This window comes from Sphaeramia orbicularis, chromosome 6 (genome assembly GCF_902148855.1).
Source record: "Sphaeramia orbicularis chromosome 6, fSphaOr1.1, whole genome shotgun sequence".
Classification (NCBI taxonomy): domain Eukaryota; kingdom Metazoa; phylum Chordata; class Actinopteri; order Kurtiformes; family Apogonidae; genus Sphaeramia; species Sphaeramia orbicularis.
This window is the reverse complement of record NC_043962.1, coordinates 56,826,594-56,842,849: the sequence shown is the minus strand read 5'-3', so window position 1 is coordinate 56,842,849 and position 16,256 is coordinate 56,826,594. Positions and strand designations below refer to the sequence as shown.

At 37.6% G+C, this 16,256-nt stretch overlaps 1 protein-coding gene across 1 annotated transcript in view; it reads left to right on the top strand.

The window, feature by feature from the left end:
• Positions 1-16,256, top strand: part of myo9ab (myosin IXAb) — a 128,031-nt gene that overhangs the window by 48,106 nt on the left and 63,669 nt on the right. Inside the window, exons 3-6 of the mRNA XM_030135647.1 lie at positions 4,562-4,656; positions 6,152-6,214; positions 7,398-7,497; positions 15,525-15,578. Of these exons, the coding sequence (XP_029991507.1) occupies positions 4,562-4,656; positions 6,152-6,214; positions 7,398-7,497; positions 15,525-15,578 (312 nt within the window). The remainder of the gene's footprint in view (positions 1-4,561; positions 4,657-6,151; positions 6,215-7,397; positions 7,498-15,524; positions 15,579-16,256) is intronic.

The following is a 16,256-nucleotide window of genomic DNA, read 5'->3' as shown; positions in this document are numbered from 1 at the left end:
GTTCTGTTACAGTTCTGTTCAGTGGAAGGAGGCTTTTCTGTTTTGGGGTCTGTGTGTTTAGGTCTTTCTCAGACAAGATCCACAAACACAGGAAGTAAAACTAGTCTGCTCTGTGGAGAATAGGACCATTCTGTTCTGGAAACTATACAATATGTTCATATTGTTTTCATATATATATGAAAATAAAGAAAATGTGAAGAATGAGAAGGTGTGTCCAAACTTTTGGCCTGTACTGTATATATATATATATATATCAATATATATCTATATATATATATCTATATATATATATATATATATATATATATATATACAGTACAGGCCAAAAGTTTGGACACACCTTCTCATTCTTTGCATTTTCTTTATTTTCATGACTATTTTCATTGTAGATTCTCACTGAAGGCATCAAAACTATGAATGAACACATGTGGAATTATGTACTTAACAAAAAAGTGTGAAATAACTGAAAACATCTCTTATATTCTAGTTTCTTCAAAGTATCCACCCTTAGCTCTGATGACTGTTCTGCACACTCTTGGCATTCTCTTGATGAGCTTCCAGAGGTAGTCACCTGAAATGGTTTCCTAACAGTCTTGAAGAAGTTCCCACAGATGCTTAGCACTTGTTGGCCCTTTTGCCTTCACTCTGCGGTCCAGCTCACCCCAAACCATCTGGATTGGGTTCAGGTCCGGTGACTGTGGAGGCCAGGACATCTGGCGCAGCACTCCATCACTCTCCTTCTTGGTCAAATATCCCTCACACAGCCTGGAGGTGTGTTTGGGGTCATTGTCCTGTTGAAACATAAATGATGGTCCAACTAAACGCAGACCGGATGGAATGGCATGTCACTTCAGGATGCTGTGGTAGCCATGCTGATTCAGGTTGCCTTCAATCTTGAATAAATCCCCAACAGCGTCACCAGCAAAGCACCCCCACACCATCACACCTCCCCCTCCATGCTTCACGGTGGGAACCAGGCATGTAGCATCCATCCGTTCACCTTTTCTGCGTCGCACAAAGACACGGCGGTTGGATCCAAAGATCTGAAATTTGGACTCATCAGACCAAAGCACAGATTTCCACTGGTCTAATGTCCATTCCTTGGGTTTCTTGGCCCAAATAAATCTCTTGTGTTTGTTGCCTCTCCTGAGCAGTGGTTTCCTAGCAGCTGTTTGACCATGAAGGCCTGATTCACGCAGTCTCCTCTTAACAGTTGTTGTAGAGATGTGTCTGCTGCTAGAGCTCTGTGTGGTATTCATCTGGTCTCTAATCTGAGCTGCTGTTAATTTGCGATTTCTGAGGCTGGTGACTCAGATGAACTTATCTTCAGCATCAGAGGTGACTCTTGGTCTTCCTTTCCTGGGGCGGTCCTCATGTGAGCCAGTTTCGTTGGAGCGCTTGATGGTTTTTGCGACTGCACTTGGGGACACATTCAAAGTTTTTGAAATTTTCTAGACTGACTGACCTTCATTTCTTAAAGTAATGATGGCCACTCGTTTGTCTTTACTTAGCTGATTGGTTCTCGCCATAATATGCATTCTAACAGTTGTCCAATAGGGCTGTCAGCTGTGCATCAACCTGACTTCTGCACAACACAACTGATGGTCCCAACCCCATCAATAAGGCAAGAAATTCCACTAAGTAACCCTGACAAGGCACAGCTATGAAGTGGAAACCATTTCAGGTGACTACCTCTGGAAGCTCATCAAGAGAATGCCAAGGGTGTGCAAGGCAGTCATCAGAGCTAAGGGTGGATACTTTGAAGAAACTAGAATATAAGAGATGTTTTCAGTTATTTCACACTTTTTTGTTAAGTACATAATTCCACATGTGTTCATTCATAGTTTTGATGCCTTCAGTGAGAATCTACAATGAAATAGTCATGAAAATAAAGAAAATGCAAAGAATGAGAAGGTGTGTCCAAACTTTTGGCCTGTACTGTGTATATCAGGCCTGTAACGGTACCGAACCGTTTCGGTACACACCTGTTCGGTTCAGTACACAGCTGTACTGAAACGGCACAGTATGATGAGAAAAAGAAAAAGGAACTAAAGACATTGTTTGATGCGAAACTTTAAATACGCGCAAGTTTCACACAGACATATTGAAGGACGCACACATTGACCCGAAATACGAAACAGCAGCTGATGTAAGGTTAAAGAAAAAACAACAAATATGACGTGAACCTGGAAGGAACAGACTGCAGACCCTCCAGCATCAGTCCAGTCCAGTTTGGATCAGTTCAGGTTCAGGTGAAAGACAACAACCAGGAAAGAGACGGTGATAAGACGGACGTTGTTTACCGCCTATGAACTACAGTAGTTCTAAAACACTGACACTAGCTCTGTCTGTCTGTCTCACACACGCTGTATAACAGAGGAATAGAACTCAGAGTTGGACGTTGAAAGTTTATAAAAATGAAGTTTCACTTTCATTTCACGCCAGCGTTAGTTACATTAGTTATGGACCAGACCACCCCCCCACCCCCCCGGCTACGACCAAAAAACCAAAAAAACAACAAACAAACCATCCCCCAGACAAATCGCACCTTGCATGCATGTGCGCGCGCGAGCACACACACACGCACACACACACACGCACACACACACACACACACACACGCACACACACACACACACACACAAACACACACACACACACGCACACACACACACACACACACACACAAACACACACACACACAAACACACACACACACACGCACACACACACACACACAAGTACACACAGTGTCCTAAACAGTTTGTTCTCTGTCCTAAAATAAATAATTTGGTTCAGTTTGTTGTCAGTGTTTCTCTTCAGTTTGTTTCAACAGAATACCAGTTTACCCTCCTGTTAATGTTGCACTTCATGTGGAATTTTTTTGTTGATATTTTTCTGCAGAATGTGAACTGACAGAACTGGGATTAGATTTTTTTTGTTTGTTCAAAACTACCTTTCAGGGAAAAGTGCAATACTAATGTTTAAAATACATTTAGTAATATTAATAATTTATTTTATTTTCTATTTGATTTATAGCAGCAGAATTATATTATTCCTGTTTTTCTATATTCTATTGTGTCCAAAAATTGGGGGAAAAATGTTCAAAAATTCATAAATGTGTTAAAGACATTTTGAGGGGTTTTCTTTCTTCCCGTACTGAACTGAAAAAAAACGAACCGTGGCTTTCAAAACCAAAAACGTACCAAACCGAAAATTTTGTGTACCGTTACAGGCCTAACATATATATATATATATATATATATATATATATATATATATATATATATATATATATATATATATATATGTGAAAAACTGAGATGGTCAAACGAATGAAGATGGAAGTCACTGAACCTTCAGGTTGAACAAACGTGGTCCATGTAAAAACAGCCGGTGTCATTGTGATGGACATAATGTATAACCCAGTGGTTCCCAACCTTTTTTGACTCATGACCCCATTTTATCATCACAAATTTCTGGCGACCCCAGGTATTAAAAACTGAGACTTTTTTTTTTTTTTTTTGCCAAAATTAATTTGTTTTTGATCAGGTAATAGTTTACTATACCATGTTGCAAATAAACATTAATTTTAGAGGACATTAAGGCTATATAATGTATATTATTATGGATGGAGGCAGTAAATCCAGGTGTAGATTACTGCACAAAGGGGAAATTGGATTTTCCTTGGTCGGGATCTGTCCAGTCAGTCCAGCTGTGATTTACAAGGAGGACAACTAATACTGAACAAACAAGAACTGAAACTATGAATTATGAAAGAGCTGCAGCATCTGAAACTGACCACAATGAACATTTGACACAGAAACGGAACCACAGAGAAACAAAACCATAGTGCTTCAGCTTCAGAATTTGTCATGTCTTTTATGTATTGTGATTGTCTCTCTCAACTCATCATATATTTTTTATTATTAATTTTTCATTTTTATCTTTATCAATTGCTAGAAATTTCAGGTGACCCCATTTGAATTCCAGGTGAGCCCACGTGGGGTCCCGACCCCAAGGTTGAAAAACACTGGTATAATGTGTGATGTACAAGATGTAATGTGATGTTAATGCGGTGGATGAACCATGAAAAAATGAGCAGCCACACTGTCTGTGTCCTGTTAAAGGCTTAACACCAAACAACTGGCTGATGTAACGTGACAGAAGCTAACGCAGCCTATAGGCATGCATTAGCACATGCTAACACTCACATTAGCACACACTAATACACACATACAGATTAACATCAAATCCAACATATGTGCAGCTCAGCGCTGCTCTGTGTTGGTTATTTCTGGACTCCACATGACGCCAAAGGCTTAATTCAACTTATTTGTTTTTTTGTCCAACATAAATAAATAAATTGGAACAGCTGAGTCACCATTCAGGATCATGACTCAGAGCAAAACGGCCGAGTCACTGTTTAGAATAAGGACTGTGTTCAACAGAAACACAAGTTCTCAGGTTTCTTCTCTGAATTTTTATCTCTTGTTGTCCTTGAATTTAAATGTTTGCTTCTTCTTTTCCATCCTCACCTGTCTCTGTCTTTTCTCTGCAGGCCTTCGGAAATGCCAAAACAGCTCACAATAACAACTCCAGCAGGTTTGGAAAATTCATCCAGGTCAACTACCAGGAGAGCGGCACAGTGAGGGGGTGAGCTCACACAGGCACCAGAGGTCACAGAGGTCACACAGAGGTCATACACAGGGCACACAGAGGTCACACAGAGGTCATACACAGGTCATACAGAGGTCACAGAGGTCATACACAGGGCACACAGAGGTCATACACAGGTCATACAGAGGTCACACAGAGGTCATACACAGGGCACACAGAGGTCATACAGAGGTCATACACAGGTCATACAGAGGTCACACAGAGGTCATACACAGGTCATACAGAGGTCACACAGAGGTCATACACAGGTCATACAGAGGTCATACACAGGTCATACACAAGGCACACAGAGGTCATACAGAGGCCATACAGAGGTCACACAGAGGTCATACACAGGGCACACAGAGATCACACAGAGGTCACACAGAGGTCATACACAGGTCATACACAGGGCACACAGAGGTCATACAGAGGCCATACAGAGGTCACACAGAGGTCATACACAGGGCACACAGAGGTCACACAGAGGTCACACAGAGGTCATACACAGGTCCATACACAGGGCACACAGAGGTCACACAGAGGTCATACACAGGTCATACAGAGGTCACACAGAGGTCATACAGATGCCATACAGACGTCACACAGAGGTCACACAGGCATACAGAGGTCACACAGAGGTCACACAGGTCATGCAGAGGTCGTACAGGGGTTGAACAGAGATCATACAGAGGTCATACACAGGTCACACAGAGGTCACACAGAGGTCATACACAGGTCATACACAGGGCACACAGAGGTCATACAGAGGTCACACAGGTCATGCAGAGGTCGTACAGGGGTTGAACAGAGATCATACAGAGGTCATACAGTGGTCGTACAAAGGTCATACATAGGTCACACAGAGGTCATACACAGGTCATACGGAGGTCACACAGAGGTCATACCCAGGTCATACACAGGTCATACGGAGGTCACACAGAGGTCATACCCAGGTCATACACAGGTCATACGGAGGTCACACCCAGGTCATACCCAGGTCATACACAGGTCATACGGAGGTCACACCCAGGTCATACTCAGGTCATACACAGGTCATACACAGGTCACACAGAGGTCACACAGAGGTCATACACAGGTCACACAGAGGTCATGCACAGGTCATACAGAGGTAACACAGAGGTCATACACAGGTCATACACAGGTCGTACAGAGGTCATACAGAGGTCATACACAGGTCATACAGAGGTCACACAGAGGTCATACACAGGTCATACACAGGTCACACAGAGGTCATACACAGGTCATACACAGGTCATACACAGGTCACACAGAGGTCATACATAGGTCATACACAGGTCACACAGAGGTCACACAGAGGTCATACACAGGTCATACACAGGTCACACAGAGGTCATACATAGGTCATACACAGGTCACACAGAGGTCACACAGAGGTCATACACAGGTCACACAGAGGTCACTGCTGGCTAATGTCGTCCACTGATCTCTGCTGATGTGCACTTTTCAGAGCCTATGTGGAGAAGTACCTGCTGGAGAAATCCCGCCTGGTGTATCAGGAGCACAATGAAAGGTGATTTAATATTTTAAAAATACTAAACCAAAGTGGTCCAATCATAAATCAACAGGATGTTGTTGTTGTGATATTAACATGATTAGTTTTGAGAAACTGATTTATCTGGAGTAATAATAGACTGTATGAAGCCATTAGTTTGCAATTTGACCATTGCCATGTTGACTTTTTGGAGCCAGAAGTGACCATATTTGGATAAAAGGGGTGGGGCTGTAGGAGCTTGAGGGGTAAAGGTGAGTGTTTGCTAACAGCTAACCCACTGCCATTCCATCAGGTACTGAGTAAATAATAATGTTGCAGTTTTGTCAGTGGAACATGTTAGCCATATCTATGGTGGAGCCATCTGTCAGGAAAAATGTTTGATTAAATTTACCGACTCTTAGAAAGTATAACTCAGCAGACAGTTGAGGTGTCACACTGTTCTGTCAATCAAAGCTGTCAAATCCTCTGTTCGACGTAAGATCTGATTAACGGAGAAAAATTTACAGATGGATCAGAACACTCATTAGACTTCCAAATAAAATGGATGAGGCCAGGATATGTCCTGAAGAAAGCAAAAAAACCAAAACAAAAAAATTAAAAAACAAGAAACAAAACAAACAAACAAAAAAACCCCAAAAAACAAGAAAAACAAACAAAAAAACAAAACAAAACAAAACAAAATAAAAAATATATATATATAGATTTATATGTGTTTTTTGTTGAGCTGTTCAGTGTAAGTCGATAGGAGCCAGGTCTATGTGGAGTGCCTTCTAGTGGCCATCGAGTGCATTACAACAACTACAAGACACTTCCACATTAGTTTCATGTAGGGGCTGAGGTCCTTGCCCTTGATCTTATTGCACGATTTTCACAAATTCAGGGTCACGGCCATAAATGTACAGAAAATAAAACCAAGAAAAAAAAAATAATAATAAGGAAAGAACCCAGACAGAACCGGGCTCCGGGTCGGCGTCCATCTGCCTGGACCGGCTGGGGTTAGAGGACAGAGGAGACAGAACAGAAAAACACAGAGAAAGAACAACAAACGACACAGACAAACACTGGACGGCATGGAGTCCAGAACCACGCATCAGGAACTGACAGTAAAGCTGACCTCAGGTCGACTCCTCCACAGATACACACCTCTAACTGTGTGTGTGTGTGTGTGTGTGTGTGTGTGCGTGTGTGTGTGTGTGTGTAGGAATTATCATGTGTTTTATTACCTGTTGGCTGGAGCCAGTGAAGAGGAGAGGAAGTCCTTCCATCTGCTCCAACCTGAGGAATACCACTACCTCAACCAGGTGTGTACACATCAACACACACACACACACACACACACACACACATACACAATTAAATAAGTGCCTTTATTGGAAACATCATGATCCAACAGTTTTTTCAGATGCAGTTTTTAAAATTTCTATGGAATGTCCTTTGTGGTGGACAGTTTTCTTTTCTTTTTGTATAAAGTTGTGAAACTCTAGACACCAAATGTGGACAGAAAACCCATCGCTGGGTCTGAGGAGGTTAAATCTCCGTAGGTGTCAGTCCATTAGATGTGTAAACGTGTGTGTAAATGCTCTTCTGTAGATTCTAAATACAGACACTGTGTTCAATGTGTGGATCCCAGTGGTTTTTCTAATCCACACATGTGGGTTTGGCATCAATCTGAATCTCATTCCAGGTTTGGTGTGGAACCCATTGTGTCCACTGGTGTTACATACAGAACCTGAACATTTAAACATATATAAATTGTGAATGATTTTTCAACAGCGGTCATTTTTGTGAAACCCTCTGCCTTGAATAATTACTACAATTCCCAAAATGCACCTGTGAGAGAATAAAGGGATATTCAAAAAATAGTAGCGAGTAGTTTTCGTGTCCTTTTGACCGTGTTGCATACAGATTTTTGTATTAAAAGTAATGTAAAATAATATAAAAATGTGTTACAGTACAGGCCAAAAGTTTGGACACACCTTCTCATTCTTTGCATTTTCTTTATTTTCATGACTATTTTCATTGTAGATTCTCACTGAAGGCATCAAAACTATGAATGAACACATGTGGAATTATGTACTTAACAAAAAAGTGTGAAATAACTGAAAACATCTCTTATATTCTAGTTTCTTCAAAGTATCCACCCTTAGCTCTGATGACTGCTTCTGCACACTCTTGCATTCTCTTGATGAGCTTCCAGAGGTAGTCACCTGAAATGGTTTCCTAACAGTCTTGAAGAAGTTCCCACAGATGCTTAGCACTTGTTGGCCCTTTTGCCTTCACTCTGCGGTCCAGCTCACCCCAAACCATCTCGATCGGGTTCAGGTCCGGTGACTGTGGAGGCCAGGACATCTGGCGCAGCACTCCATCACTCTCCTTCTTGGTCAAATATCCCTCACACAGCCTGGAGGTGTGTTTGGGGTCATTGTCCTGTTGAAACATAAATGATGGTCCAACTAAACGCAGACCGGATGGAATGGCATGTCACTTCAGGATGCTGTGGTAGCCATGCTGATTCAGGTTGCCTTCAATCTTGAATAAATCCCCAACAGCGTCACCAGCAAAGCACCCCCACACCATCACACCTCCCCCTCCATGCTTCACGGTGGGAACCAGGCATGTAGCATCCATCCGTTCACCTTTTCTGCGTCGCACAAAGACACGGCGGTTGGATCCAAAGATCTGAAATTTGGACTCATCAGACCAAAGCACAGATTTCCACTGGTCTAATGTCCATTCCTTGGGTTTCTTGGCCCAAATAAATCTCTTGTGTTTGTTGCCTCTCCTGAGCAGTGGTTTCCTAGCAGCTGTTTGACCATGAAGGCCTGATTCACGCAGTCTCCTCTTAACAGTTGTTGTAGAGATGTGTCTGCTGCTAGAGCTCTGTGTGGTATTCATCTGGTCTCTAATCTGAGCTGCTGTTAATTTGCGATTTCTGAGGCTGGTGACTCAGATGAACTTATCTTCAGCATCAGAGGTGACTCTTGGTCTTCCTTTCCTGGGGCGGTCCTCATGTGAGCCAGTTTCGTTGGAGCGCTTGATGGTTTTTGCGACTGCACTTGGGGACACATTCAAAGTTTTTGAAATGTTCTAGACTGACTGACCTTCATTTCTTAAAGTAATGATGGCCACTCGTTTGTCTTTACTTAGCTGATTGGTTCTCGCCATAATATGCATTCTAACAGTTGTCCAATAGGGCTGTCAGCTGTGCATCAACCTGACTTCTGCACAACACAACTGATGGTCCCAACCCCATCAATAAGGCAAGAAATTCCACTAAGTAACCCTGACAAGGCACAGCTATGAAGTGGAAACCATTTCAGGTGACTACCTCTGGAAGCTCATCAAGAGAATGCCAAGAGTGTGCAAGGCGGTCATCAGAGCTAAGGGTGGATACTTTGAAGGAACTAGAATATAAGAGATGTTTTCAGTTATTTCACACTTTTTTGTTAAGTACATAATTCCACATGTGTTCATTCATAGTTTTGATGCCTTCAGTGAGAATCTACAATGAAAATAGTCATGAAAATAAAGAAAATGCAAAGAATGAGAAGGTGTGTCCAAACTTTTGGCCTGAACTGTACATCTAGGGTTGGGAATCAATAAGAATTCAACGATTCCGATTCCATTATCGATTTTGCTTATCGATCCGATTCTCTTATTGATTCTCATTGGGTGAGGGATTAAAAGAGTACAAACAGGTGTTTTTGCATTAACTGTCTTTTATATTTCCATCTGCACAGAAAATATAACATACATAGTATGTACAAATAATAAGAACAGATGACGCCAGGCCCGGTTCTGGGGGTGGGGCACCGTACAGTGAAAATGAAACTCCAGACTCTTTACTAATTCCTCTATTGTTGCATTTCCACTATGTGGAACTGTTGGACTCGGCTCGTCTCCTGTTGTTGTGCACCTCATTTCCTTTTCCATACCTTTGGAAACTTTTATTTGAGGGGTGTCTGTATGTGGAACCTGAATTAAAAGGATTTTGACACCACTGACTGTTAATGTCGTCAGTGTAATTTTTGCATTTCACAAATTCATCCCACAGGCCGGATTGGAGCCTTTGGTGGGCCGGATTTGTCCCCAGGGACGCATGTTTGACACCTGACAGTGTTTCCATGGTAACTAAAGAACCTCTGAATGTCCAAATATGGTCATATCTGATGACCATGAAAAGATGAAGAACTGTATTTTACACCAATTATTGACATGGATAGGATTAGTGGATCAACAGGAATTAAACAGTTTAGATCACAGGTGTCAAACATGTGGCCCGGGGACCAAATCTGGCCTGCCGAGGCTCCAGTCCGGCCCTTGGGATGAATTTGTGAAATGCAAAAATTATACTGAAGATATTAACAATCAAGGATGTTGAATTTATTTTAAGTCAATTAAATCTAAAGTGGGTCAGAACCAGTAAAATACTGTCATAATAAACTATAAATAATGAAAACCATTTTTTTCCTCTTTGTTTTAGTGTAAAAACAGTAAAATTGCACAAATGTTTACATTTACAGACTATTACAAAAAATGTGAATAACCTGAACAAAAATGTCTGAAGTATGTGGAATCTTACCAATATTCTGCCTGTTATTAAATATTTTGTGCATTTGTAGATCCACTGTGATCTTTAAGTCATAATGCCTATGTATAAATGATAATCTGAGGCGTTAATATTGTTAAAATTGCCATTATTTTTCTTAAGACCTTTCAGTTGGTTCATATTTGTTCATGTTATGTTCAAGTGCAGTTCGTACATGTAAACATTTTCATTAGGGAATTTTGCTTTTTTCACTCAAAAACAGAGAAAACATTGGAGTTGACATTATTTCTCAGTTCTTTTCCTATTATTTAGATTATGTTACTGGTTCGGCCCTCTTCAGATCATATCAGGCTGCATGTGGCCCCTGAACTAACATGAGTCTGACACCCCCGGTTTAGTTTGAGGGTTATTATATCAGAAACAGAGAAAACTGAAGAAAAACGGACTTTTTCATCAAAATCTGTCATGAACTGAACGTAAACCCAGTGTGTCCATCCACTGTCACTGATCCAACTCCATGGGTTTGACTGGGGAATCAATGTTGGAGAAGATGGCAGTGTTTACACAGTAACTATGGAGCCTCTGAACGTCCAAATATGGTCATATCTGATGACCATGAAAAGATGAATTAACTGTATTTTACACTCATTATTATGTATTGATAGAATTAAACAGGTATTAAACAGTTTAGATCAGTCGATGGTTTTGTTCGAAGGTGGATGTTTGGGTCTTTATGGGTTACAGAATGTTTTGTTTCTATTAGAATGAAAGGTGCAGATGGTGTTCTGGGTCAGTGTAGGTGTGAATATGAACAGAATATTTAAATGTGGAGGAGGAGTCCCTGTTGAAAATCCACCAGTGCAAACGGGGCAGACCATGGAGCTGATCTCATTTAGTCTGCTTCTGAATCTGTCAGTGTTCAGCTCATTTCTCTTTCCCCCCAAAATGTTTGTTCCTACTTTAATCCCCAAACAACAACCCCCCCACCCCCACCCGCCTCAGCCTGTTACTATGCAGAGCTGTTTCCATGGCAACTGCAACACTAGGAAGTTAATCTGGCTCTGACACACACAGCGACATATTTATCTGTTTTGTTTCAGATGATTCTTTGTCTGAAGGTTTAGTTTGTGAAATTTAAAACCATTTCTACAAAAACAGTCATCACCATGAATGGAATAAGAGCAGCTCATCCTTTAGATTTAGACTGAATAAAAACAGAAGAAAAAGGTTCAGTGTTTGGTGTATTTTACATTTAAAGTCCTGGGTTTGTCCTGTTCAATGAATGTGTTGGGAATCCTCTGCATCCATTTACAGTAACATGTTCATATATAACATAAACCAGTAAATATTAACACTGTGTTCATATATAACATATACCAGTAAATATTAACACTGTGTTCATATATAACATAAACCAGTAAATATTAACACTGTGTTCATAAATAACATAAACCAGTAAATATTAACACTGTGTTCATATATAACATAAACCAGTAAATATTAACACTGTGTTCATAAATAACATAAACCAGTAAATATTAACACTGTGTTCATAAATAACATAAACCAGTAAATATTAACAGTGTTCATATATAACATAAACCAGTAAATATTAACACTGTGTTCATATATAACATAAACCAGTAAATATTAACACTGTGTTCATAAATAACATAAACCAGTAAATATTAACACTGTGTTCATAAATAACATAAACCAGTAAATATTAACAGTGTTCATATATAACATAAACCAGTAAATATTAACACTGTGTTCATATATAACATAAACCAGTAAATATTAACACTGTGTTCATATATAACATATACCAGTAAATATTAACACTGTGTTCATATATAACATATACCAGTAAATATTAACACTGTGTTCATAAATAACATAAACCAGTAAATATTAACACTGTGTTCATAAATAACATAAACCAGTAAATATTAACAGTGTTCATATATAACATAAACCAGTAAATATTAACACTGTGTTCATAAATAACATAAACCAGTAAATATTAACACTGTGTTCATATATAACATAAACCAGTAAATATTAACACTGTGTTCATAAATAACATAAACCAGTAAATATTAACACTGTGTTCATAAATAACATAAACCAGTAAATATTAACAGTGTTCATATATAACATAAACCAGTAAATATTAACACTGTGTTCATATATAACATAAACCAGTAAATATTAACACTGTGTTCATATATAACATATACCAGTAAATATTAACACTGTGTTCATATATAACATATACCAGTAAATATTAACACTGTGTTCATAATAACATAAACCAGTAAATATTAACACTGTGTTCATATATAACATATACCAGTAAATATTAACACTGTGTTCATAAATAACATAAACCAGTAAATATTAACACTGTGTTCATATATAACATAAACCAGTAAATATTAACACTGTGTTCATAAATAACATAAACCAGTAAATATTAACACTGTGTTCATATATAACATATACCAGTAAATATTAACACTGTGTTCATATATAACATATACCAGTAAATATTAACAGTGTTCATATATAACATAAACCAGTAAATATTAACACTGTGTTCATATATAACATAAACCAGTAAATATTAACACTGTGTTCATATATAACATATACCAGTAAATATTAACACTGTGTTCATATATAACATATACCAGTAAATATTAACACTGTGTTCATAAATAACATAAACCAGTAAATATTAACACTGTGTTCATATATAACATATACCAGTAAATATTAACACTGTGTTCATAAATAACATAAACCAGTAAATATTAACACTGTGTTCATATATAACATAAACCAGTAAATATTAACACTGTGTTCATAAATAACATAAACCAGTAAATATTAACACTGTGTTCATATATAACATATACCAGTAAATATTAACACTGTGTTCATATATAACATATACCAGTAAATATTAACACTGTGTTCATAAATAACATAAACCAGTAAATATTAACACTGTGTTCATATATAACATATACCAGTAAATATTAACACTGTGTTCATAATAACATAAACCAGTAAATATTAACACTGTGTTCATATATAACATAAACCAGTAAATATTAACACTGTGTTCATATATAACATATACCAGTAAATATTAACACTGTGTTCATATATAACATAAACCAGTAAATATTAACACTGTGTTCATATATAACATATACCAGTAAATATTAACACTGTGTTCATATATAACATAAACCAATAAATATTAACACTGTGTTCATATATAACATAAACCAGTAAATATTAACACTGTGTTCATATATAACATATACCAGTAAATATTAACACTGTGTTCATATATAACATAAACCAGTAAATATTAACACTGTGTTCATATATAACATATACCAGTAAATATTAACACTGTGTTCATATATAACATAAACCAGTAAATATTAACACTGTGTTCATATATAACATAAACCAGTAAATATTAACAGTGTGTTCATATGAACATATACCAGTAAATATTAACACTGTGTTCATATATAACATAAACCAGTAAATATTAACACTGTGTTCATATATAACATAAACCAGTAAATATTAACACTGTGTTCATATATAACATAAACCAGTAAATATTAACACTGTGTTCATATATAACATAAACCAGTAAATATTAACACTGTGTTCATATATAACATAAACCAGTAAATATTAACACTGTGTTCATATATAACATATACCAGTAAATATTAACACTGTGTTCATATATAACATAAACCAGTAAATATTAACACTGTGTTCATATGAACATATACCAGTAAATATTAACACTGTGTTCATTTATAACATATACCAGTAAATATTTAGTATGTTCATATTAACATACACTGTAAAAAAAAAAAATCTGTAATTTAACAGAATTTTCGCTGTTTATTTTACAGATTTTTCCTGTATTTTCAAGATACAGGAAAATATCAATGAAATGACAAAAACAGACTGTGATTTTACATGTCAAATGGAAAATAACATGAAAAAACTTCAACTGTGAATAACCAAAAAATTTCCATTTTTTAAAAGAAAATTTTTCTTTTTTCACAGAAAAATATCGTTAAAATACATTTGCAAATATATTGCAATTTCACAAATATTTCTTTTCTATTCATGAGATTAAACTGTTAAAGTTTAATACTGTAAAAAAAAAAAAAAAAATTTAATAAAACGAGATAAAATTACTGACAATTAACCGTAAAAGAAGTATTAGTTCTGTCAGTTGAACCAGACTTGTTTGTTAATTGACAAATATCTTGTGTAATTACAGGAGGTTTCACAACAAAAATATTGAATAAATGTATTTTTATGAATGTATAACATGTATAAGCACTGATAAACTGTCCAAATACAGTTTTTATCAGTGGATTGGACAACTGAGTCTCACTGAAAATTATTCATATATATTTATAAGTAATCTGATTGTTTTAATACATGTAAATATTCTTTATTAAACATTAAAAAGTTAAAAAAAAAAAAAAAAAAAAGCAAAATCTCATGTAAAGTTAGGGCAAAAAACTGTATTTTAATTATGGAAAATTACCGTATTTTTATGAGATGGTTATTTTCCGTTATTAAACAGTATTTTTTTTAGCACCCCTGCTGCTGGAATAGTACTGTTTTTTTTTTTTTTTTTTTTTTTTTTTTTTTACAGTGTATACCAGTAAATATTAACAGTGTGTGTATGTGTTTTTAAATCTGTCCTGATTCCAGATGACAAAGAAATCAGTCAAACTCCACTGGGATGGTTTCTGTGACAGTGAAGTGGTCAGTATTTGTGTGTGTGTGTGTGTGTGTGTGTGTGTGTGTGTGTGTGTGTGTGTGTGTGTGTGTGTGTGTGTGTGTGTGTGTGCTTTCCTGCTCGTCTGTAGGTGTGTCACTTGTGTAAGTGGACGTCTTCACATGATGACGCAGCTGCGGTCGGATTAAACCAAACATCACTGACATCCAGTGATGAAAGTGTTCCGCATTTTGCTGGAAATCTGTTTTTTTCTGAAAACTGAGTATATATTCTGGTAAATTAAACGTGTCCGGATCATTTCTGTCTGGTTTGGCAACATTTCAGCCGGAAAATTATGCATAAATTGCTCCGAAAAGTGTAAATTATGTTTATTTGGATCCATCTCATGGGCGCAGCCATATTGCTTTCTTCTCCATTCGTCTTGACCAATGAGATGCTCGTTTACAACGCGGAACTTGTATCGACGGTTCTGATTGGTCCGTTGATGACACGCGGTCCGTTTCGCGTCTCTGGAGACAAGATGGCGGATTCGCTTTGAGTATTTTACCGCCAATGTATTTGGTCTGAATATTCTGTGAAATCATGTCAGAATTCATCGTCCTTCGGCGTGGGGACGAACTGAAGTGTGAGGCAGGAATCAGAAATAAGTTCAAGTGTATTTTTTCATTAATTCTGAACCTTAGTGCTTTACAGGTTTTTGCTCC